This window comes from Manihot esculenta, chromosome 6 (genome assembly GCF_001659605.2).
Source record: "Manihot esculenta cultivar AM560-2 chromosome 6, M.esculenta_v8, whole genome shotgun sequence".
Classification (NCBI taxonomy): domain Eukaryota; kingdom Viridiplantae; phylum Streptophyta; class Magnoliopsida; order Malpighiales; family Euphorbiaceae; genus Manihot; species Manihot esculenta.
In genome coordinates this window covers 24,665,871-24,693,151 of record NC_035166.2, presented here as the reverse complement: position 1 = coordinate 24,693,151, position 27,281 = coordinate 24,665,871, and the positions used below count along the sequence as shown (strand labels likewise).

Below are 27,281 nucleotides of genomic sequence, written 5' to 3'. Positions count from 1 at the left end.
AATTTCATGTCACATCAATAATAATAAATTAGATGATTATTATCAAAACCACAACAATGTCAGTAATTTCAATTTTCGATTTCAGCTAATAATTAAAATTAATATAAAAATTAAAAATTAAATTAAAATTAATAAAATTAAAATAATTAGGCATAATTGACAAAAGCTCTAAAAATTGATATATTTTTTTTCTTTTTGCGCTTTATGTAGCTTTACTTTGTTTTAACTAAATAAATAGACAGAAAATTTTTAAGAATCTAAAGAGCATTAAGTGCCACCATTGAAGGTTTTTTAATTGCCTAATCACTTACCCAAATCCTTATGACAAGTGTTTATTTAGATTCTAGCTCATTAATTAATTCAGGAAATCTGTTAAGAAATTGTTCTGCTGCTTCATTAAACAGTGAGCATAATTAACAGTACACCTCCACATAACCAGCTCTTTCCAAGCATAATAACCTACTCAATACAGAGACCAAGCATCTAAATATTTTATTGTGTCATAGACACTTTGTGGTTGTGTGTTTCTACGAGATGTCCTTAATTATTACACATAGATAGATAGTCTCATGACTTGTAGAGTATCACGAAACAACACACTGATCAAATTCTATATATATATATATATATATAATACTATTTATTTAGTACTTGGCTTGAAAGATGAATAGGCACGTATTCCAGGATTTTGTTCAAACTTCATCATATCTTTCTTAGGCAAGGACACCCATGCTTCTATTCCTTCACCATCTTTGGTGTCCATGAAAACGGCAATCTTATAAAGTTTTAAGGCAGTGCCTACCCATGTGGGCTTTCCCCACCCAAAATCAACCTCATAGAATTGACTTTTGCACCAACTACTGAAAACAAAGTTAGGTTTTTCCCCCAACTCCTCGCCTATTTTCCTCAGAAGCTGCATGTATCCACCATCACTACAGATCTTCTTCACATTGTCATTATTTACCTTCCCTATTGACTCGTGAAGCTTTCTTGCTAAAACATTATAGTGTGGCAGTTCCTCATCATTCTTTGAACAATAAGCCAGTGCTACTTCATACATGTTTCCAATTGATAGCTTTGGTAGCTGTGGAATCATTCTTTTTCGCATACCCACCGCAACGGCTGCAATGCTTGTCTCGTTAGTTTTAGTTTCATTTTCATTTTCTTCTTCAATTTCAGCCATCACAGCCCTCCAAATGAGCGCTGCTATAGCCTCAAATCGTGTGGGAGGATCCAAACACCGTCTACTGCCTATTTCCTGTCTCAGAGCAGCTAACTTCGAGCTATCAAACACGAACCTTTTCACTATAATGTTACTTAAGTCCTCTTTGCGGGATTCACAATACGAGAAACCTTGAAAGTCTAGTGGAGGGAAAAGCGAGGTACAATCAAAGATCACACCTTCAATATCGTCACCGAAACCCCTGGCAACTGCAGCCCAGCTAGTAAGAAAGGACGCCACTGCTGATATATCAGCAATTATATGCCAAATACAAACACCCACTGCCATTCCACCGCAATCAAAGTGATTCACTTGGACTGCTAGCATTACCTGAGAGCTTCTCTCAGGTGATACGTCACGTGGGTTACAAGGTAGTAGCTTTTCCAACTTATCTATGTCGGGTTCGTCAACTATCAAGGACATTTTTCCAGCTACATTTGCTTCAGAAAATGAAGCACCTTCATCATTGCAGTCAATAGAAAAACCATCCTTAATTCGTCCGGCGAAAGGATAGAAGTGGTCTAATGTCTTTGACAAGGATGTTTTGAGGTGGTGAGATTTCTTGCAGGAACTTTCACCGGTTGATGAATAGAAGAAAATCATGGGTACGTAAATTGGAGGAGCTATTTGGTCAAGAAGAGAGAGGTTGTAGGTTCTTGGGTGTTGTGGCGTTGAAGAAGAGGGTTTGACAATTTCTTTTGAAATGATTTGAACTTCCATTTTTCTTGGAAAGCAAATAAACAATCTGTAGTTTTAAAGTACGTACTTAGTAGCTAGGGCTTTGTCTGATAAAAGAAACTAGATATGAAGTTCATTATATAGAAGAAGTGTAAAAGAAAGAATAGTTAGCTAGCCTATTTTGTATTTAAGTTAGTTATATTGTAACTGTGTTAGTTAGTTTTGTTATAGTTACTTTAACTGTTTTGGTTTGGTTACTGCCAGCTCACCACATCAGCTGGATACTTCCTTTGTATATATAAGCTTTTGCTCACGTGAATCAATGCAAGATTAACCATTCTCTTGCTAAGGAGATACTTTGACAAGAAGTTTCACAAGACTATTTGCTATTGAGGGATTAAAAAAATTAATGACGAATTGAAGCCATTGCACACCCTGTTCTAAACGATATGACAACTTGAAATTTGATTTTATAGTTGCATCGTGGCTTTACTTATATTTTTAGTAAATTATTGCACCTGAATAAGAAGGTAGCCTGAGAACAGGGGATAGTGGGAGGAATCATCATATTCGTCAATAATTGCATGTGAGGGAGATATGCAAGTTATTTAACAAAGATCGCATCCCATACATACGGGAATTCCGGCACGTACTTGACATTGCTTCAACTCCGATTGCATTCCATAACATCGATGAAGCCAATAATAAATATTCAATTATTATATTAAGAATACAAATATTACTACAACGTCTTAATTATAATTAACGACACTTTCTAATACATGAGGCTGGATGCTTGAAACAGACCAAGAGTTCTGGTTATAGCCAATGATATATGCTGTCATAAGCACACCTATTACGAACAGATACAAAGTTTTTGCTTAGTTCCTTCATTTCTTTTTCAAGGATAAATCAGAGAATATGACATATTTGATGACTTGATTAAAATCATCTTATGTTGTTTCCAGGCCCTGTACACCTGCTGTGCTTGTCCTGTTGTCCAAACATTGGCCGGTCACATAACAAAAATGTTCTGCAATATATTAATGCTAATCATGGCGGATTAACGGTAACGGTTTAAAATTTAAATTATATATTTTTACTGTAATATAAAATTTTATATATTTTTTATAATAAATAAAAAATATAATTTTATTAAATAAAAAATAAATTATTTATTAAAATATATTATTCTATATGTAATAAAAAGATATATATTTTGTAATAATTTTAAATTACTGTAAAATTGTTATTTTTTTAATATTAAAAATAATAATTTTATATTTACTGCTGTGATACTGTTGTATAAACTTCAAAAAGTATTAGTGATATAAAAGCGATAAAATCATTTTCCATAGAAAAATTGTGTTCTCGTTGCATGTTAAAGTGATTTATTTTTTTAAATGACCCTTTCACTATAAATTTAAAAAAATATTAAAGTGAATATATCTATTTTTTTAAATCATTATCGATCGAATTTAAATAAGTATTTCTCCAACTTAATATATACATAATATATTAAAACTCTTGATTTATTATTAAATATTTTGTGTCTCATAGTAAAACAGGTTATGCTTGTATGAGACGTTCTTATTACAAACAAAGTGATTAAATTCTAAAAAAAAAATAAATTTATGATACTATTTATTTAGTGCTCGGCTTGAAAGATGAATAGGCACGTATTCCAGGGTTTTGTTCAAACTTCACCATATCTTCTTTAGGCAACGATACCCATGCTTCTACTCCTTCACCATCCTTGGTGTCTATAAAAATGGCAACCTTATAAAGTTTCAAGGGAGTGACTACCCAACTGGGCTTTCCCCACCCAAAATCAACCTCATATAATGGTTGTTTGCACCAACTACTGAAAGCAAATGTAGGGTTTTCGCCGAACTCCCGGCCTATTTTGCTCAGACGCTGCATGTATTCACCATCACTATGGATCTTCTTCACATAGTCATTATTTACATTCCCTATTGACTCGTGAAGCTTTCTTGCTAAACCATTATAGTCTGGCAGTTCCTCATCATTCTTGGAAAAATAAGCCAATGCTACTTCATACATGTTTCCAATTGCTAGCTTTGGTAGCTGTGGATTCATTCTTTTTCGCATACCCACCGGCATGGATGCAATACTTGTCCCATTATTTTTATTTTTTTCTTCGATTTCAGCTATCACAGCTCTCCAAATGAGGGCTGCTATAGCCTCAAATCGTGTTGGAGGATCCAAACACGGTCTACTGGCTATTTCTTCTCTCAGAGCAGCTAACTTCGAGCTATCAAACACGAACCTTTTCACCATAATGTTACTTAAGTCCTCTTTGCGGGATTCACAATACGAAAAACCTTGCAAGTCTAGTGGAGGGAAAAGCGAGGTGCAATCAAAGATCACACCTTCAATATCGTCACCGGAACCCCTGGCAATTGCAGCCCAACTAGTGAGAAAGGACGACGCTGCTGATATATCAGTAATTATGTGCCAAAAACAAACACTAACTGCCATTCCACCGCAATCAAAGTGATTCACTTGGGCTGCTAAGATTACCTGAGAGCTTCTCTCAGGTGAAACATCATATGGGTTACATGGTAGTAGCTTTTCCAACTTATCTATGTCGGGTTCGTCAAGTATCACGGACATTTTTCCAGCAACATTAGCTTCAATAAATGAAGCACCTTTATCGTTGCAGTCAATAGAAAAGGCATCCTTGATTCGTCCAGCGAAAGGATAGTAGTGGGTTAATGTCTTTGACAAGGATGTTTTCAGGCGATGAGATTTCTATTAAGCATAAAACCTAACTATAACAATTTTATCTATTTTTAGTATTTGAGTTATAGTTGTATACTTATCTTGTATTTAGTTAGTTGTAGATATTAAGGATAAAGACTAACTATAACAGTTTTATCTATTTTTAGTATTTGAGTTATAGCTGTATACTTATTTTTAGTATTTGAGTTATAGTTGTATACTTATTTTTAGTATTTAAGTTATAGCTGTATACTTATCTTGTATTTAGTTAGTTGTAGACTTGTATTATATAAGTTTCTGTAATATGTTGAGTAAATAATACAAAAACCCTTTTCTCTATATGGTATCAGAGCCGCAATCTGCTCTCACGAGTTTTCTGATCCAATTTTCTTAAATTTTAATTAATGGCTTCGTCATCTATTACTGTTATTCAATTAAATGCTCTAACGCATTTTCCTATTAAACTTACTCAGAAGAATTTTCCTATTTGAAGAAAACAGATCCAATCAACCTTAATTGGTCTTGATTTACTTGATTTTATTGATGGTTCACGGGTTGCACCATCACAATTTCTTTCTGAAAAAAACAAAACAGCCAACCCAGCTTTCGCCTTATAGTTTCGACAAGATCAAATCTTGATCTCTTTTAGGAAGTTGTTCCGATACTATTCAACCCTTGATTTCTTCAGCCAATACTGCCAAAGAAGCATGGGATCGGCTTCACCAGAGTTTTGCTAATGTTTCTCGTTCTAGAATTTTGTTCTTAAAGACTAAATTAGCACAGAACTCTAAGGGAACCAAACCGATTGCTGTTTTTCTCAATGAGATGAGGGCTATTGCAGATGAGCTTGCTCTTATCCAGAATCCGGTGAGTGATGATGATTTAATTGTTTATATTATCACGCGATTGGGAGATGATTACAGTCCCATAGTTGTTGCGTTAAAAGTTTGTGAAACCCCAATAACCTTTTCTGATCTCTTTGAAAAACTTACTGATCATGAACGATCCTTACAAGAAAAAGATTCCACAACTGTTTCAGCTACGTCACAAGTGATTGCTACTGTCAATTACACTCAACATTCTAGAGGGCGTTCACAAAATCAGAATGGCAATTATAATCGATCTCCACAAAACTACAATTATTCTGGAAATCGACGTGGTGGTCGTGGTTCTTACTCTGGTGGTCGAGGTCAAGGTTCTTATCGACCTGATGTGGTATGTCAATTTTGTGAATATACTGGGCATACTTGTAATACCCGGCTAGACTCCGGTATCGGAATTCCTACCGTCCGGTGGGATCTCGGATGTCAGAGACCTCTAGAAGGGTAAAATCATGTTTTTGTAAAATGTTTTAATGGTTTTAAGTATGAAATTAAATGAGTTTTTGCATGAAAGTCCTTGGAGGAAAACCCAGGTTCGGCCGCCGAAAGCCAAGTTCGGCCGCCGAACATGCATGCGTTTTGGAGGCACGTTAGGCCCCCGAAAGCATGAGTTAGGGAAGTCCAGTTTCGGCCGCCGAAAGTCAAGTTCGGCCGCCGAACATTGCATGGATGCGGGAGCGCATTCGGCCCCCGAACGTGGCCTGGCCAGCCACCTATAAAAGGGGCACTTAGCCGAAATGGGTGAGTTTTCTCCCATTTTCGGCCACAACAAGCTTCCGACCTTCCCTTTGCAACTCTTGTGTTCTTCCTCCAAATCTCTTCCATTTTTCTTGAATTTTAAACTCACATTGCAAGTTTTGAGCATTTAAACCAAGTTTTGGAGCTTTGGGAACTCAGGAGCTCATTTTCGTGGATCTCCAAGTTTAGGTCGTCTCCCTCTCGATCTTCAAGAGGTAAGAGCCGATCTTAAGCTCCTTATGTGTTTTAAGTAAGTTTTATGCAAGATTTATGGGTAGAAATGCATGTTAGGGTATATGTTGAGTTTATGGGTTATTTTGATGTTTTGAACAATGTGTGTTGATGGTGTGTGTTTGAAGTGTTGTAGTTGGGGTATATGACTGTTTGAGACCCCTAGGAACTTGTATGCATGTTTTGGTTGAGATCTATGCATGATTTGAGGTTTTGGGAGGCAAGGAGTTCATGTGAACCAAGTTTCTGCCCTTCTGGCAGAAACCAGGTGTAACGACCCGAAAATCGGACAGCTACCGGCGCTAGGATCCTGGTCGACTTAAGGCCGCCGGGACCCGTAGCAAGCCTGACATAAAACCTGTAAACCTGTATAATCCCATACATGATCAACAACATACATAAAAATTAAAACTTTTCTTTCCATGAACATCAACCAAACTCAACCTGTGCATAACATTAACATAGCATGGATCCCTCTGTAGAATCTCATCAATGTCCCCAATGGGTAACATACATCTGTTGAGTTGGTTTACATAAACATCATCAAAATCTCTAAGATCATGTATTAAAAGGGATACAACAATCTATGGTCAAGCACACACTAACATCCATAAACCTTATTACATAGCTATGCTGTACATTTACATTACAATTTGATCATGTCCATTGCTAGCTATTACATAAGCATGACTTCTTTACTCTATCCGGACTCCCGCACTATACTGTACCTGCAAGCCTGGGGGTGAAGGGAGAGGGGTGAGCTAAAAGCCCAGTGAGCTGAACTATAAAACATTTTAACACTATGCTTTAATGAAATGCATCATATCACAGACAATTCACATAAGGGTTGGGTGAACTTGTCACCAATTAGTCCAAGCTAACATTGTGCCAGGCCGTAGCATGGGGTCCTGGTCTTCCTGTCATACATACATTACTTACCATTATTCCAGGGCCTCCTCTGGGCTCCTGGCCTTCGAGTCCACAATCGTGCCAGGCCGTAGAATGGGGTCCTGGTCTTTCATTTCCGTGCCAGGCCGTAGAATGGGGTCCTGGTCTTCCTGTCATGGACTAATTGGGTCATCCAACATTCACCCACATCAACAACAATAGATGCAATGCGGCATATTCGTGAAGCTAATGCAATCATCCTATAGCATAATCATGATGCATGAAACATGATAAAACATTTAATTTAAAAGATTAAGTTTAGTTCCACTCACATCTGGCTGACTCTGACAACACCGAAGCAGCTGAACTCACTGCTGGGGTCCTCGGTTCCTCGGGTCCGAACCTACACAGGTGGACTCAAATGAGGGACCAAACATACTTGAACACAACTCTAAAATAATCCCCAAAAACCCCCTAAAACATCCTGAAAATATCACATAGAGATATGCATGAAATGGCTGAACAGGGCACTTTCGGCGGCCGAAAGTCCCAGACAGAGACGAAACTCAGGTAGGTTCGGCGGCACCTTCGGCGGCCGAAAGTCCCAGACAGAGAGGAAACTCAGGTAGGTTCGGCGGCACCTTCGGCGGCCGAAAGTGCCAGACAGAGACGAAAGTCTCTGTTCGGGGGCAACTTCGGCAGCCGAAAGGCCTGCCTCCCCAGCCATGTTCGGCGGCCGAAAGTGCCTTCGGCTGCCGAACCTGGTTTCTGCCAAAGGGCAGAAACTCGGCTCCTTTTGCACATTTCGTCTCCAAACCCACCAATCATGCATATATCTCAACCAAATCATGCATACAAGTTCCTAGGGGCCTCAAACATGCATATACCCCATCTACAACACTTCAATCACACACAATCAAGCTACATTGTTCAAAAAGTCATCAAAAACCCATAGGTTCAACACATCCCCTAACATGCATTCTACCCCTTAAAACTTTATAAAACTTGTTTAAATCATACATTGAGCTTAAGATCGGCTCTTACCTCTTGAAGATCGAGGGTTGAGGAGATCTAAACTTGGAGATGGGAGAAGTTCCAACTTTTGGTCTCCAAGCTCCAAAACTCGTTCTAAGCTCAAAGATCTTCAAAACCAAAGTTATAAACTTGTAAGGATCATGGAAAAAGGAAGGAAAAACTCAAGATTGGGGAAGGATGGCGGAATGCTCACCTTGGCCGAAATGGGGAGAAAAAGCTCGCCCATTTTCGGCTAAGGGACCCTTTTATAGTGGCTGGCCAGGCCACGTTCGGGGGCCGAATGTGCCTCCGCATCCATGCAATGTTCGGCGGCCGAACTTGACTTTCGGCGGCCGAACCTGAACTTCTCTAACTCATGCTTTCGGGGGCCTAACGTGCCTCCAAAACGCATGCATGTTCGGCGGCCGAACTTGACTTTCGGCGGCCGAACCTGGGTTTTCCTCCTATGACTTTTCATGCAAAAACTCATTTAATTACACACTTAAAACCATGAAAAACATTAAATCATTTTATGAAAACATGTTTCTACCCTACTAGAGGCTTCCGACATCCGAGATTCCGCCGGACGGTAGGAATTCCGATACCGGAGTCTAGCCGGGTATTACATTCTCCCCCCCTTAAGAACATTCGTCCCTGAATGTTCCTCAACTAGTACATACGTAACAAACAACATAGCATACATACATGAAATACATAGAGACTAACCTTAAAAGAGATGAGGATACTGCTGGAGCATAGACTCCCGTGTCTCCCAAGTGCATTCTTCCAAGTTGTGGTGGTTCCACAGGACTTTCACCATCGGGATTTCCTTGTTTCTTAACTTTCTGATCTGGGTGTCTATGATCCGCACTGGCTGTTCAACATAGGTGAGATCCTCTTGGACCTCCACATCAGGCTCACTAAGAACCTTGCTCGGATCTGACACAAACTTTCTCAACATTGAAACATGGAAAACCGGATGGATTCTTTCCATCGAAGCAGGTAAATCCAGCTTGTACGACACATTCCCAATCTTTTGCAAGATTTCAAAGGGTCCAATGTACCGTGGGGCTAGTTTACCCTTCTTCCCGAAGCGAACCACTCCTTTCATTGGAGACACCTTGAGCAATACCAGATCCCCCTCCTGAAACTCTACTAACCTTCTGCGGATGTCTGCATAACTCTTCTGTCTGCTTGCAGCCGTCTTAATTCTCTCTCTGATTATGGGTACCACCCTGCTGGTGATCTCTACTAACTCAGGCCCTGCCAAGGCCTTTTCTCCAACTTCCTCCCAGCAAACAGGTGATCTGCACTTCCTTCCATACAAAGCTTCATATGGAGCCATCCCGATGCTAGCATGATGGCTGTTGTTGTAGGCAAACTCCACCAAAGGTAGATGTTGCCTCCAAGAACCGCCAAAGTCCAGCACACACATTCTAAGCATATCCTCGATAGTCTGGATGGTCCTCTCCGACTGTCCGTCCGTCTGGGGGTGGAAGGCAGTGCTGAAATCCAACCTAGTACCCATGGCATCCTGCAGACTCCGCCAAAACCTGGAGGTGAACTGGGGCCCTCTATCTGACACTATAGAAACAGAAACCCCATGCAGTCTGACTATCTCATCCACATACACCTGCGCCAACTTGTCCACAGAGTAGCCACTCCTGACAGGAATGAAGTGAGCAGATTTGGTGAGTCTGTCCACAATCACCCATATGGAGTCCAATCTGTTGGACGTCGCCGGTAACTCCACTACGAAGTCCATAGCTATATTCTCCCATTTCCACTCTGGAATAGGTAGCGGGTTAAGCATTCCAGCCGGCTTCTGATGTTCCAGCTTCACCCTCTGACATACTTCGCAGGCGGACACAAACTGTGCCACTTCCTTCTTCATCGCTGGCCACCAATAAACTTTCTTCATATCTTGATACATCTTGGTGGCTCCGGGGTGAATGCTGTATCTTGCATTATGAGCCTCTCTCATAATGTCTCCTTTTAGCCCAATGTCATCTGGTACACACAATCGACTCCCATAGCGGAGGATCCCCCTATTGTCAAATCTGAACTCACTGTCCTTGCCTGACTGAACAGTCCTGGCAATCTTCACTAACTCTGGGTCCTCATGCTGTTTCTGAGCCACCTGCTCCAGAAACACGGGTGTCACTTTCATCTGAGCGACCAAGGCACCTGTACCAGACAACTCCAACTGTAGACATTCCTCAATGAGCTTGTAAAACTCCTTCACCACTGGTCTCCTCTCTGCCGTGATGTGGGATAGACTGCCTAGTGACTTCCGGCTTAGGGCGTCTGCCACGACATTCGCCTTACCCGGATGATACTGAATCTTGCAATCATAGTCACTCAGCAGCTCTACCCATCTCCTCTGTCTCAAGTTCAAATCTCTTTGACTCAGGATATACTGCAGGCTTTTATGATCTGTAAAGATCTCACATTTTACCCCATAGAGGTAGTGCCTCCACATCTTGAGTGCAAAGATTACTGCTGCCATCTCAAGGTCATGTGTGGGGTAATTCAACTCATGCTTCTTTAGCTGCCTAGAAGCATAAGCAATCACCCTCTCATTCTGCATAAGCACACAACCCAGTCCCACACGGGACGCATCACAAAAGACTGTAAAGTCCTCATCACTAGATGGCAGAGCTAAAACTGGTGCTGAAGTCAACCTCTTCTTAAGCTCTTCAAAACTCTCTTCGCACTGGTCGGTCCACACAAACTTCTGGTTCTTCCTGGTTAGTCTGGTCAGAGGAGTTGCTATTTTTGAGAAGTCCTGAACGAACCTCCTGTAGTAACCTGCCAAACCCAAGAAACTCCTGATCTCCGTCACTGAAGTGGGTCTAGGCCAGTTAGCCACAGTTTCTGTCTTCTTGGGGTCCACCTCAATACCATTCTCTGACACTACATGCCCCAAGAACGAAATGCTCCTCAGCCAGAACTCACACTTAGAGAACTTGGCATACAAGCCATGTTCCCTCAAGGTCTGTAGAACCAACCTCAGATGATGGGCATTGTGCATATCTTGGGAGGAGTTTGCTAATGAGTTTGCCGGATGGGCATTTCCAGATAGTTCGAAAGAGCTAAAGATGATAGAGTTTGAGCAGCTCAAGCAGACAGAGGATATGAGTATTGATGAGTTTACTGACAGGTTTCTGGAGTTGCTGCGGTATGCAGGACAGGCCTATGATACGGAACAGAAAAAGGCTAGGAGGTATGCTATGAAACTGCATTCCAGGTATTCCTCTTTGATCCATGCAGCCGAGAGGGAGAGTTTCCACACCGTGGTGGATTTAGCACGAAGAATGGAGGCTAGTGCCATTATACAGGGTACAGTGAAACAGCAGCCGGCACAGTCTTCTGGTTCTAAGACCCCAGGTAGGGGTAAGTCAGATCCCTCTTCACAGGGTGCAGCAACTTCCAGTGGTAAGAAGTGGAGTGGTTCCACGCAGAAGTCGAAGAAGAATAAGTTCTGGAATAAGATTAAAGCAGGTCTGGGATTAGGCAGTGGCATGAGTTCAGGTTCAGAGGTTCCAGTGTGTAATAGGTGCGGGAAAGCGCACAGAGGAGTTTGTCGCTTTGGGATTACAGGATGTTACAGGTGTGGCCAGGAGGGACACATGGCTCGTGAGTGCCCTCAGGCATCTTTCACGGCACCATCCCATCAGACAGCTCCAGCTAGCATGCCACAGCCACCAGTTTCAGGTATGACGCAGGGCAGAGGCAGAGGGAGAGGGTCAGCCTCTTCATCTGCGGGTCCCCGAGGTGGAGGTCCGTCAGCTCCGGCGCGGATTTTCACGATGACACAGCAGGAGGCAAACACTTCTAACACCGTGGTGTCAGGTAATCTCCTCATTGGGTGTTCTGAGGTGTATACTTTGTTAGACCCTGGTGCTTCGCATTCCTTTTTTGCTCCCAGAGCCATAGAGAGAGTGGGTTTGATGACGTCTGGGTTAGAGTGTCCCCTATGGGTCAGTGGTCCTAAGTGTGATCCATCGTTGGCAGAGACAGTCTGTCGACATAGTCCAGTATTTATAGATGGTAGATGCCTTCCAGCTGACCTTGTGGTTCTAGAGTTGACAGATTTTGACGTCATTCTAGGGATGGATTGGCTATCTGCATATGGTGCTACCTTGGACTGCAGAGACAAGGTAGTTCAGTTCAGAGATGAGGATGGATCTGAGTTTGTCTTCAGAGGAGACAGGAGGGGCACGCCTAGAGGTCTGATATCAGCCCTACAGGCTCGTAGGTTGCTCAGGAGGGGATGTCAGGGGTATCTAGCTCATGTGAGAGAGCTAGACAGTCAGGTTAGGGACCCCAGTTCAGTGCCCGTAGTCAGAGAGTTCCCAGATGTGTTTCCAGATGAGCTTCCAGGACTACCACCTGATAGGGAAATAGAGTTCGAGATCGAGTTAGTGCCTGGTACCAGACCGATCTCTATTCCTCCCTACAGGATGGCACCAGCAGCGCTTAAGGAGTTGAAAGAGCAGCTACAGGAGTTGGTAGATAAGGGTTTCATCCGTCCAAGTACCTCACCCTGGGGTGCTCCCGTGTTGTTTGTCAAGAAAAAGGATGGATCCCTTAGACTTTGTATCGACTACAGGCAGTTGAACAAAGTCACTACCAAGAATAAGTATCCTCTACCCAGGATCGATGATCTATTCGACCAGCTAGCAGGAGCAGGTTGTTTTTCTAAGATAGATCTGAGATCGGGCTATCATCAGCTGAGAATCAGGGAAGAGGATGTACCTAAGACAGCTTTCAGGACCAGATATGGGCATTATGAGTTCTTAGTGATGCCGTTCGGGTTGACTAACGCCCCTGCAGCATTCATGGATCTCATGAACCGAGTTTTCAGAGAATACCTGGATCACTTTGTTATTGTCTTCATAGATGATATCTTGGTGTATTCCAGGAATGAAGAGGAGCATGCCCATCATCTGAGGATAGTCCTGCAGACCTTGAGAGAGCATGGTTTATATGCCAAGTTCTCCAAGTGTGAGTTCTGGCTAAGGAGCATTTCATTCTTGGGGCATGTAGTGTCAGATCAAGGTATAGCAGTGGACCCCAAGAAGATAGAAGCTGTAGCCAATTGGCCTAGACCCACCACAGTGACAGAGGTCAAGAGTTTCTTGGGTTTGGCAGGCTACTACAGGAGGTTCGTTCAGGACTTCTCTAAGATAGCGGCTCCTATGACCAGATTAACCAGAAAGAACCAGAGAGTCACATGGTCTGACCAATGTGAAGAGAGCTTTGAAGAGTTAAAGAGAAGATTAACTTCAGCACCGGTGTTAGCTCTGCCTACTAGTGATGAAGACTTCACAGTGTTCTGTGATGCGTCCCGAGTGGGATTGGGTTGTGTGTTAATGCAGAATGACAGAGTAATAGCTTATGCTTCTAGACAGCTGAAGAAGCACGAGCTGAACTATCCAACACACGATCTTGAGATGGCAGCTGTTATCTTTGCACTCAAGATGTGGAGGCATTACCTCTATGGGGTGAACTGTGAGATCTTTACCGATCATAAGAGCCTACAGCACATCCTGAGTCAGAGAGAGTTAAACTTGAGGCAGAGACGGTGGGTAGAATTGCTTAGTGATTATGATTGCAGGATCCAGTATCATCCGGGAAAGGCAAATGTTGTAGCCGATGCCTTAAGCCGGAAATCACTAGGCAGTTTATCTCACATTACCGCAGAAAGGAGGCCGGTGGTGAAGGACTTCTACAGGTTAGTTGAGGAAGGGCTACAGTTAGAGTTAACTGGTACAGGTGCTTTGATTGCACAGATGAAAGTTACACCCGTGTTTCTGGAGCAGGTGGCTCAGAAACAACATGAGGATCCAGAGTTGGTCAAGATTGCCAGGACTGTTCAGTCAGGCAAGAGCGAAGAGTTCAGATTCGACGACCAAGGGATTCTCCGATACGGGCATAGACTATGTGTACCAGACGACATCAGTTTGAAAGGAGACATTATGAGGGAAGCTCATAATGCGAGATATAGCATTCACCCTGGAGCCACCAAGATGTATCAAGATTTGAAGAGAGTGTATTGGTGGCCAGCAATGAAGAGAGAAGTGGCACAGTTTGTGTCAGCCTGCGAGATATGTCAAAGAGTGAAGCTAGAGCACCAGAAGCCGGCTGGAATGCTTAACCCACTGCCGATTCCAGAATGGAAATGGGAGAATATAGCCATGGATTTTGTAGTGGGGTTACCGGCGACGTCCAACAGACTAGACTCTATATGGGTGATTGTGGATAGACTGACTAAATCTGCTCACTTCATTCCTGTCAGGAGTGGCTACTCTGTGGACAAGCTAGCGCAGGTATATGTTGAGGAAGTTGTGAGGTTACATGGGGCTCCTGTTTCTATAGTGTCTGACAGAGGACCCCAGTTTACCTCCAGGTTTTGGCGAAGTCTGCAAGAGGCTATGGGCACGAGATTAGACTTTAGCACTGCTTTCCATCCACAGACTGACGGACAGTCAGAAAGGACCATCCAGACCATAGAAGATATGCTTCGAATGTGTGTGCTAGATTTTGGCGGATCTTGGAGGCAACATCTACCCTTAGTGGAGTTTGCTTACAACAATAGTCATCATGCTAGCATAGGGATGGCCCCATATGAAGCTCTGTATGGGAGGAAGTGCAGGTCACCAGTTTGTTGGGAAGAGGTTGGAGAAGGGTCCCTAGCAGGGCCTGAGTTAGTAGAGATCACGAACAGAGTGGTGCCCATCGTCAGAGAGAGGCTCAAGACTGCTGTTAGTCGGCAGAAGAGCTATGCAGACATTCGCAGGAAGCACATAGAGTTTGAGGAGGGGGATCTGGTCTTGTTGAAGGTGTCTCCAATGAAAGGGGTGGTTCGTTTTGGGAGGAAAGGTAAACTGGCTCCGCGGTACATTGGACCTTTTGAGATTTTGCAGAAGGTCGGAAATGTGTCGTATAAGCTTGATTTGCCTAGGTCTATGGAAAGAATCCATCCAGTCTTCCATGTTTCGATGCTAAGAAAGTTTGTGTCAGATCCGAATAGGTTCTCAGCGAACCAGATGTGGAGATCCTAGGTGATCTCACGTATGTAGAACAACCAGTGCGGATCATTGACACCCAGATCAGAAAGCTAAGGAACAAGGAGATCCCGATGGTGAAAGTCCTCTGGAACCACCATAATATCGAAGAGTGCACCTGGGGGTGGATAACCATACCCCGAGGCCTGACCGCCTCCCTGTGATGATCCCACATCCTCCTCCATAGTGCCAACACCTAACCCTCCATCCCTTCTTGGATCCACATCCATCTCTTCCCTTGTATCACTAGATCTTCTTCTCTGTTCTGTCTCCCTCCTGCTTTCATCAAAAGACCTTCTAGGGTCCCTTGATGATCTTTCTCTGCCTGCCCTTTGGGACATAGCTCTTGGCAAAGCAGGGGGACGCCCTTCCATACCCTCATTCTCGGGCGGAGCTCCAGTCAATCTAGCTGATCGACGGGTTCCTCTCATCTTAGCTTCTGAAAACATAACATAAACTTTAACATCATAGGATCCATGTAACAACATGAACCCGCAACTCATAACATAACATATCATAGCATAAATGCACATGCATAAAGTCATGGCATAACACAGCAAGACAGGACTCAACATCCTATCCTAGTGGACATGATCTTCCTATTGTGCTTGCCCTCTAAAACAACCTCTTTCCGATGTGAGATATCTCTAATCCCTGAGCATCTTAGCTCAGCACACCGTACTTTAGAGGCCCTATGCTCTGATACCAATCTGTAACAGCCCGCTTACCGGACCATCACCGGCACTAGGATCCAGATCGGCTTAAGGCCGCCGGGACCCGTAGTAAGCCTACTGTCAACTCTGAGTACCTGCTAAATCCCATACATGATCATACTGAAGCTTAACACTGTTACTTACTCTTTGTTTTTTTTTTTTTCTGCTTGACTATCTTTTCTTTCTGTATAACTGAAACTTTTCTCATCAGCTAAGCCTGGGCTATGCATGCTCTGTCTGTATGCACTCGAAGAGTGATACCTGCTATGGTACCATACAGTAACTACAGAGATAGAAATACTACCATGCACCAAGCCTAGCTCTCATAACAACATTATCTCACTCATCAAACATAAACATAAAATGATCATGTGCAAAGGGATAAACATACACTAGGGCCAAGCACAATTCTATAACTCAGTACATAACTTACTATTACATCATTTCTATACATTGCATAAACTCTGTACTGTACATCATTATCATGTCCACTACTCTATACTATTACATATGCCTTTTACCCTTGCTATCTCTTTCTCTTTCTCTTCTCTGAGGCCCTGTAAAATGGGGTGAGGGAGAGGGATGAGCTGCTAAAGCCCAGTGAGCGGAATCTATAAAAAATCACATTTAAAACATGTTGTCATATGATGCGATCACTGCACAAACATTTCACATCTCGGATTGGACATGATCCCAAAACTCCCTCTGTCAGTGCCCGGCCCCCAAAGGAGCTCACACAGGTCTTTCACTAACTACTCATGGTGCCCGACCCTATAAGGGCTCACACAGGACTCATCCAAGGTACATGCCCGGCCCCAAAGGAGCTCACACAGGTCATACAAGAATGACAGACTTATGGGCTATTGAGATCGCCTCGGTCCAATCCACATATACAAGTAATAATGCAATACATCAACTTGGTGTATACTAATGCAAAACATCCTACATAAACATGGCATTAATGATGCATGAATCATGCTTAAACAGTGCTTAACGTTTAAAATAAAGTTCTGTTCCACTCACCTCTGTCACCTGCTGAGCAGTCTCTGAAACCCTAACTCTGTGGGCCTCCTTGGTCTCTCGGGTCCGTACCTACACAGGTGGACTCAAATGAGGACCAAACTTACTTAAACATAACTCTTATTATCTCCCCAAAACCCCTCTACAACATCATAGGCATGCATGGAAAAATGGGCAAAAAGAAGGCTGGACTGGGCACTTTCGGCGGCTGGTTCGGCGGCCGAAACCTCCCTCCAGAGACGAAACTCATGCATGTTCGGCGGCACCTTCGGCGGCCGAAAGTCTCATCCAGAGACGAAACTCATGCACTTTCGGCGGCCGAACTTCCTCTTTCGGCGGCCGAAAGTCTCTTTCTCACCCAAAAGCCTAGCTTTCGGGGGCAAGGTTTGGCAGCCGAAACTGCCTCCACAAGGGGTTCGGCGGCCGAACCTTGCTTCGGCGGCCGAACCTGGATTTTCCAGAAAGGTAGAATCCGAGCACAACTCATGCTCTCAGCCTCCAAACTCCTAGCAAACTCCTCTGCATTCCTGGAATACACCAAGATATCATCTATGAAGACAATAACGAAGTGATCCAGGTACTGGCTAAATACTCTGTTCATGAGGTCCATGAAGGCTGCAGGGGCGTTGGTTAACCCGAACGGCATCACAAGGAACTCAAAATGCCCATATCTGGTCCTGAAAGCTGTCTTTGGAACATCCTCTTCCCTGATCCTCAACTGATGATACCCGGACCTCAGATCTATTTTGGAGAAACAACCCGCTCCTGCTAGCTGGTCGAATAGATCGTCGATCCTTGGCAATGGGTACTTGTTCTTGGTAGTGACTTTGTTCAACTGCCTGTAGTCGATACAAAGTCTAAGGGATCCATCCTTCTTTCTCACAAACAAAACGGGAGCACCCCAGGGTGAGGTACTCGGTCGGATGAAGCCCTTGTCTACCAGCTCCTGCAATTGCTCCTTCAACTCTTTCAATTCTGCTGGCGCCATCCTGTAGGGAGGGATAGAGATCGGTCGGGTTCCAGGCATCAGTTCTATCTCGAACTCTATCTCCCTAGCAGGCGGTAAACCTGGCAGCTCGTCTGGGAACACATCTAAGAACTCTCTCACCACTGGCACCGAGGCGGGCTCTCTAACCTGACTGCTAAGCTCTCTCACATGAGCCAAATACCCCTGACATCCCTTCCTAAGCAACCTACGAGCCTGAAGAGCTGATATCAGACCTCTAGGTGTACCCCTCCTGTCTCCTCTGAAGACAACCTCAGACCCATCCTGACCTCTGAACCTAACTACCTTGTCCCTGCAGTCCAAGGTAGCACCATGGGTAGATAACCAGTCCATCCCTAGAATGACGTCAAAATCTGTCAAATCTAGAACCACTAGGTCGGCGGACAAGCATCTTCCCTCAACAAACACAGGACTACACTGGCAGACTGACTCTGCCACTGATGGATCACACTTGGGTCCACTGACCCAGAGAGGACACTCTAACCCAGAAGTCATCAGACCTAACCTCCCCACGGCTCTCGGAGCAATAAAAGAATGAGATGCACCAGGGTCCATCAAGGCATACACATCTGAACAACCAATGATTAAGTTACCTGCCACCACGGTGTTAGATGCATCTGCCTCCTGCTGTGTCATTGTGAAGATCCGTGCTGGAGCTGATGGACCTTCACCTCTGAAACCCGCTGAGGAAGAGGCTGCCCCTCTCCCTCTACCTCTGCCACTGGCCTGAGTCATGGCTGGAGCTGCTGGCTGCGCTACACTGCCTGAAGCTGTCTGCTGGGACTGGGCCATCGGGACTGCTCTTGGACAATCTCGAGCCATATGCCCCTCTTGACCACATCTGAAACAGGTGTTCGTCCCAAGCCGACATACTCCCCTGTGTGGCTTACCACACCTCGCACAAACTGCATTATCCGCACCAGAGCTTGGGCCACTCCCAAATCCCAGACTAGACTTGACTTTATTCCAGAACTTGTTCTTCTTACCCTTGGGTTTACCCCATCTCTTACTGCCTGAAGCTGCTGCACTCAGGGTAGAGGGATCTAATCTTCCCCCACCTGGAGTTTTAGAACCGGAAGACTGTGCCACTGACTGCTTAACGGTCCCCTGAACAATGGCACTGGCCTCCATTTTCCTGGCCATATCTACTATGGCATGGAAGCTCTCCCTGTCCACTGACTGAATCAAGGAGGAATACCTGGAATGGAGTTTCATAACATACCTCCTTGACCTCTTCGAATCTGTGTCCAGACTCTGCCCAGAAAAAGGCAACAGCTCCAAAAATCTGTCGGTGAACTCCTCCACACCCATTTCATCCGTCTGCCTCAACTGTTCGAACTCTATCATCTTCAGCTCCCTTAAACTATCGGGAAAAGCCCATCCTGCAAACTCGTTTGCAAACTCTTCCCAAGTCATGCTGTCCACTCTCGGGTTCACATAATTCTTGAACCACTCTCGTGCCTTCTTGCACTTAAGCGTGAACCCGGCCATCTGAATGGCTCTACTGTCATCAGCCCCAATCTCATTGGTGATTACTTTAACCCTTTCAAGGTACACAAATGGGTCATCCCCTTTTTCATACTGGGGAGCACCCAATTTCATGTAGTCAGTCATCTTAACCTTGCTCCCACTGGCTGAGCTAGGTCTAGATGGCTGAGCAACTGGGGCTGCTGGTTCTGCAGGTGGTGGAGGTGGTGCAACATTTTCTGAGGTAGGGTTTACTGGATTTGGATAGTATGGTGGGGGTGGATACATTGGGTACTGAGAGTATGGTGGGTAGTAAGGTGGGTACGGCATCTGTGTGGGATAAGGAGTGAAGCTAGGGTAATCCGATGTACCTCCCATCGAATACCCAGGGTGTTGTGAGAAGTGTGGGTAGTGAGGTGGCTGTACAAATCCCGAGGCCTGAGTGCCTCTTCGGACTCTCCCATTCCTTCTTCTGACATACTGACTCCCAAACTGGCATCCCTCCTCTGATCTACGTCCATATCATCCCCCATATCCTCTGATGCTCCTCCCTGAACAGTCCCTCTGACTGATCTGCTCCTACCCAGATCCAGAGACCTTCTAGGGTCTCTTGCTGCTCTGTCTCGGTTGGACCTGCTTGACATTGCCCTAGGCAATGCTGGAGGACGGGCGCTCATGCCCTCATCCTCAGGTGGTACTCCAGTCAATCGTGCAGATCGACGAGTTCCCCTCATCCTGTTTTCTGAAAAACAGTACACAGCACAAGCAAACATTAGCATCATATGGTTCATGTGGGCACACATGAACCCGCATCACACACACCACATATCATAGCATATCATTAATGCACATGCATATCATCATGGCATTTCACATCATCATACAAGACAGGACTCCACATCCTATCCTAGTGGACATGATCTTTCCTATTGTGCTTGACCTTCTATAACATCTATGAGCCCGACACTCTAGGTCCGACCATATGAACCTAGGGCTCTGATACCATTCTGTAACGACCCGAAAATCGGACCGCTACCGGCGCTAGGATCCGGGTCGACTTAAGGCCGCCGGGACCCGTAGCAAGCCTGACATAAAACCTGTAAACCTGTATAATCCCATACATGATCAACAACATACATAAAAATTAAAACTTTTCTTTCCATGAACATCAACCAAACTCAACCTGTGCATAACATTAACATAGCATGGATCCCTCTGTAGAATCTCATCAATGTCCCCAATGGGTAACATACATCTGTTGAGTTGGTTTACATAAACATCATCAAAATCTCTAAGATCATGTATTAAAAGGGATACAACAATCTATGGTCAAGCACACACTAACATCCATAAACCTTATTACATAGCTATGCTGTACATTTACATTACAATTTGATCATGTCCATTGCTAGCTATTACATAAGCATGACTTCTTTACTCTATCCGGACTCCCGCACTATACTGTACCTGCAAGCCTGGGGGTGAAGGGAGAGGGGTGAGCTAAAAGCCCAGTGAGCTGAACTATAAAACATTTTAACACTATGCTTTAATGAAATGCATCATATCACAGACAATTCACATAAGGGTTGGGTGAACTTGTCACCAATTAGTCCAAGCTAACATTGTGCCAGGCCGTAGCATGGGGTCCTGGTCTTCCTGTCATACATACATTACTTACCATTATTCCAGGGCCTCCTCTAGGCTCCTGGCCTTCGAGTCCACAATCGTGCCAGGCCGTAGAATGGGGTCCTGGTCTTTCATTTCCGTGCCAGGCCGTAGAATGGGGTCCTGGTCTTCCTGTCATGGACTAATTGGGTCATCCAACATTCACCCACATCAACAACAATAGATGCAATGCGGCATATTCGTGAAGCTAATGCAATCATCCTATAGCATAATCATGATGCATGAAACATGATAAAACATTTAATTTAAAAGATTAAGTTTAGTTCCACTCACATCTGGCTGACTCTGACAACACCGAAGCAGCTGAACTCACTGCTGGGGACCTCGGTTCCTCGGGTCCGAACCTACACAGGTGGACTCAAATGAGGGACCAAACATACTTGAACACAACTCTAAAATAATCCCCAAAAACCCCCTAAAACATCCTGAAAATATCACATAGAGATATGCATGAAATGGCTGAACAGGGCACTTTCGGCGGCACCTTCGGCGGCCGAAAGTCCCAGACAGAGACGAAACTCAGGTAGGTTCGGCGGCACCTTCGGCGGCCGAAAGTCCCAGACAGAGAGGAAACTCAGGTAGGTTCGGCGGCACCTTCGGCGGCCGAAAGTGCCAGACAGAGACGAAAGTCTCTGTTCGGGGGCAACTTCGGCAGCCGAAAGGCCTGCCTCCCCAGCCATGTTCGGCGGCCGAAAGTGCCTTCGGCTGCCGAACCTGGTTTCTGCCAAAGGGCAGAAACTCGGCTCCTTTTGCACATTTCGTCTCCAAACCCACCAATCATGCATATATCTCAACCAAATCATGCATACAAGTTCCTAGGGGCCTCAAACATGCATATACCCCATCTACAACACTTCAATCACACACAATCAAGCTACATTGTTCAAAAAGTCATCAAAAACCCATAGGTTCAACACATCCCCTAACATGCATTCTACCCCTTAAAACTTCATAAAACTTGTTTAAATCATACATTGAGCTTAAGATCGGCTCTTACCTCTTGAAGATCGAGGGTTGAGGAGATCTAAACTTGGAGATGGGAGAAGTTCCAACTTTTGGTCTCCAAGCTCTAAAACTCGTTCTAAGCTCAAAGATCTTCAAAACCAAAGTTATAAACTTGTAAGGATCATGGAAAAAGGAAGGAAAAACTCAAGATTGGGGAAGGATGGCGGAATGCTCACCTTGGCCAAAATGGGGAGAAAAAGCTCGCCCATTTTCGGCTAAGGGACCCTTTTATAGTGGCTGGCCAGGCCACGTTCGGGGGCCGAATGTGCCTCCGCATCCATGCAATGTTCGGCGGCCGAACTTGACTTTCGGCGGCCGAACTTGACTTTCGGCGGCCGAACCTGAACTTCCCTAACTCATGCTTTCGGGGGCCTAACGTGCCTCCAAAACGCATGCATGTCCGGCGGCCGAACTTGACTTTCGGCGGCCGAACCTAGGTTTTCCTCCTATGACTTTTTCATGCAAAAACTCATTTAATTACACACTTAAAACCATGAAAAACATTAAATCATTTTATGAAAACATGTTTCTACCCTACTAGAGGCTTCCGACATCCGAGATTCCGCCGGACGGTAGGAATTCCGATACCGGAGTCTAGCCGGGTATTACATTTTATGGGTTATTTTGATGTTTTGAACAATGTGTGTTGATGGTGTGTGTTTGAAGTGTTGTAGTTGGGGTATATGACTGTTTGAGACCCCTAGGAACTTGTATGCATGTTTTGGTTGAGATCTATGCATGATTTGAGGTTTTGGGAGGCAAGGAGTTCATGTGAACCAAGTTTCTGCCCTTCTGGCAGAAACCAGGTTCGGCCGCCGAAGGGAGTTTCGGCCGCCGAACCCCCTTGTGGAGGCAGCATTCGGCTGCCGAAGCTTGCCCCCGAAAGCAGACTTTCGGATCTGTCTGGGAGGTTCGGCCGCCGAAGGTGCCGCCGAACCTGCCTGACTTTCGGCTCTGGAGGGACTTTCGGCCGCCGAACCTGCCGCCGAAAGTGCCCTGTTCAGCCATATCTTGCATGTTTTTATGTGATGTTTTCAGGATGTTTTAGGGGGTTTTGGGGAGTATATTAGAGTTGTATTTATGTACGTTTGGTCCCTCATTTGAGTCCACCTGTGTAGGTTTGGACCCAAGGAACCGAGGACCCCAGCAGTGAGTTCAGCTGCTTCGGTGTTGTCAGAGTCAGCCAGAGGTGAGTGGAACTAAACTTAATCTTTTAAATTAAATGTTTTATCACGTTTCATGCATCATGATTATGCAATAGGATGATTGCATTAGTTTCACGAATATGCCGCATTGCATCATTTGTTGTTGATGTGGGTGAATGTTGGATGACCCAATTAGTCCATGACAGGAAGACCAGGACCCCATTCTACGGCCTGGCACGGAAATGAAAGACCAGGACCCCATTCTACGGCCTGGCACGATTGTGGACTCGAAGACCAGGAGCCCAGAGGAGGCCCTGGAATAATGGTAAGTTATGTATGTATGACAGGAAGACCAGGACCCCATGCTACGGCCTGGCACTATGTTAGCTTGGACTAATTGGTGACAAGTTCACCCAACCCTTATGTGAATTGTTTGTGTTATGATGCATTTCATAGAGCATAGTGTTAATGTGTTTTAATAGTTCAGCTCACTGGGCTTTTAGCTCACCCCTCTCCCTTTACCCCCAGGCTTGCAGGTACAGTATAGTGCGGGAGTCCGGATAGAGTAAAGAAGTCATGCTTATGTAATAGCTAGCAATGGACATGATCAAATTGTAATGTAAATGTACAGTATAGTTATGTAATAAGGTTTATGGATGTTAGTGTGTGCTTGACCATAGATTGTGTTATCCCTTTTACACATGATCTTAGAGATTTTTTTACGATGCTTATGTAAACCAACTCAACGTATGTTATGTCACCCCTTGGGGGCACTGATGAGATTCCACAGAGGGATCAATGTTATGTTAATGTTTATGCACAGGTTGAGTTTGGTTGATGTTCATGTAAAGAAAAGTTTTAAATTTTTATGTATATTGTGGATCATGTATGGGATTATACAGGTTTACAGGTTATATGTCAGGCTTGCTACGGGTCCCGACGGCCTTAAGCCGATCTGGATCCTAGCGCCGGTAGCGGTCTGATTTTCGGGTCGTTACAATACTACTGCTGAATGTCGCAACACTACAACATATTACATCTCTAGTTACGATACGTAGCTACAAAAAAAATTATTGTGGCTAATATATTTATTTTATTACGGCTAAAAACCTATTGTGGCTAATTTAAACTATTTAGTAACAAAAATGCAACAATTATAACTAATATGTATTTTTTGTTTTATTTTATATATAATGTAACTATTTGTTGACTATTTACCACAATTAATTTTAGCTACAAAGTAATATCATAGCTAATATATATAATAGCTATAAATTTAATTTTTTTGTAACAATTACTACCATTGTAGTCACAACACATTAATATTATATGTAATAATTTTAATAGCCACGAAACTAATATGATTGTAGTAATAATTATTTTATTAGCTACAGTTTATTAGTCATTACAAAAAATTTGTAGCAGAAACATAAAAATATTAGTAATGTAATTATGTTTGTCATAACTATTACTAAATCATTAGCCACAACATCGTAGCTAAATGAATTGTATGAGTACTATGATACTTTAGTTATAATTATCAAAGAGTCATGGAATTAGCTATCAAATTAGCCACAATTATATAACTACGATAGAATACTATAACTAATAAAATAATTTGGATAATTACTCTGAGGTCCTCTAGGTATTATATATTGGTTTGTCAAGTTCAAAAAATATGCTTAGAGGTTCTAAAAAATTTCATATAATATGTTTTTTTTTTGTCTCTCAATCAATTTTTCTTCTATTGTCCATTTGTTTAGATAGAAAAGTCATTGAGAATTATTTTCTAACTTAAAAAGTTACATATTAATGAATCAATTTTAGTTATAATTATCAATTTTAGTTTTATTTTAATTGAAAATTTGAATAAATAATTTCTAATAGATAACAAGTTTGTTTATAATATATAAGTATAATATTTTGGGGTAAAAAAAGCATTGTTATTTATTTTACACCCTTCATTTCTTTTTTAATGTTTAGACACTGTCGTTTATTTTGCGCCCGATTGTTTTTTTTTTTATTGTTTTTGTCTTTAAACTAATTAAAGGGAATAATTAAAGTTCTATTTTAATTGAATATTTGAATAAATGATTACTAATGAATAACAAATTTATTTATAATGTATAAGTATAATATTTTGGGGTATGAAAGTCACTGTCGTTTATTGTGTGTCCCATCTTTTTTTTTAATGTTTTTGATTTTAAACTAATTTAAGTAAAGAATTAAAGTTTTATTTTAATTGAATATTTGAATAAATGATTACTAATGAATAACAAGTTTGTTTATAATGTATAAGTATAATATTTTGAGGTATGAAAGGCACTGTCGTTTATTGTGCGTCTCATCTTTTTTTTTAATGTTTTTGACTTTAAACTAATTTAAGTAAAGAATTAAAATTTTATTTTAATTGAATATTTGAATAAATGATTACTAATGATTAACAATATAATATTTTGGGTAAGAAATGCACTGCCGTTTATTGTGCGCCACATTATTTCTTTTTTAATGTTATTGACTTTAAACTAATTAAAGTGAACAATTAAAGTTTTATTTTAAATGAATATTTGAATAAATAATTACTAATAATTATTATATTTTGTTTATAATGTACAAGTATAATATTTTAGGGTAAGCAAGTCACTGTCATTTATTTTGGCCCCCATTGTATTTTTTTAATGTTGTTGACTTTAAACTAATTAAAGTGAACCATTAAAGTTTTATTTTAATTTAATATTTGAATAAATGATTACTAATAAATAACAATTTTGTTTATAATGTATGAGTGTAACATTTTGGGGTAAGAAAGGCACTATCGTTTATTTTGCGTCCCATCTTTTTTTTTAATGTTCTTGACTTTAAACTAATTTAAGTAAAGAATTAAAGTTTTATTTTAATTTCCAGGAATCGTTTTTTTTTATCTAGTACCGCTTTCTTTTAGGAATCAGTTTCAGAACCGGTACTACACACCCTTAGTAACATGAACTTTACACTGCGATATGCTTAAAGTGAGCATTTTATAACCATCACCGTGACCAATTAGCAAATTTGGAAATTATGGTAATTGAAAATTTCTTACAGAATTACTAATTACTGAACATAATTACTAATCGGTAACCAAAAAACCAAAATTCTTTATCCACAATATATAAATTAAATTTATACCAAAATTAATCCAAATTTTTAACCAACGATTTAACACATTTAGGGTCTTATTCAATCAAAAAACACAATTATGCCAAATTTGGCACACTTAAAATTTTTTTTTTACATACTTGAATTTTTTTACCTACATATTTGTATTTTGCGTATAAATTAATTTTGAAGTTTTTTTTTTTGAAAATAAATTTATTTTGATATTAAAAATACAGCTCTACAAAGGTGTGGTCATGATTTTTTTTTCTTTTAAAAAAAATTCATAGCGTTATTTTGAATATGCTTAAATAAATTAAAATTATTTTATTTTGCTTATTTAATTAAAAATATAAAATATTTTAATTACAAAAAAGTAAAAATAAATAATATTATATTAATTAATAAAGGGAACCCTATCAATTAGTGACGGCAATATAATGATAAGCTTGCTAATATATATATTTTTGGCTTGGGGGAATGAAAACCTTAAAATTAAAAATTCCCTCCCTACAGCCGCTACTGATTCATTCTCACTCATGATTCATTCAGTTTTCAATTTCTGTCAAATATCAAAAGGAGAAGCTCCCACTATCAAATCCAATCAGGTACGTTTAAAATTATAAAAGTCTTAAAA

General features: G+C 42.1%; 2 protein-coding genes across 2 annotated transcripts in view; both read right to left on the bottom strand.

Annotated features, from left to right (window-relative positions):
* Positions 1 to 392: 392 nt before the first annotated feature.
* Positions 393 to 1,942, bottom strand: LOC110617939 (stemmadenine O-acetyltransferase). The gene has a single exon (XM_021760937.2). It carries the CDS (start codon positions 1,940 to 1,942, stop codon positions 641 to 643), a length of 1,302 nt encoding a protein of 433 aa, XP_021616629.1. The 3' UTR covers positions 393 to 640.
* Positions 1,943 to 3,544: 1,602 nt separating this feature from the next.
* The window catches only part of LOC110617938 (stemmadenine O-acetyltransferase), a 41,700-nt gene continuing 17,963 nt past the window's right edge, over positions 3,545 to 27,281 (bottom strand). The window contains exon 3 of the mRNA XM_021760935.1: positions 3,545 to 4,675. Coding sequence (XP_021616627.1) covers positions 3,545 to 4,675 — 1,131 coding nt within the window. The remainder of the gene's footprint in view (positions 4,676 to 27,281) is intronic.

Excerpts from the sequence above, each read along its gene's own strand:
- LOC110617939 (XM_021760937.2), bottom strand. The coding sequence starts at position 1,942 with ATGGAAGTTCAAATCATTTCAAAAGAAATTGTCAAACCCTCTTCTTCA.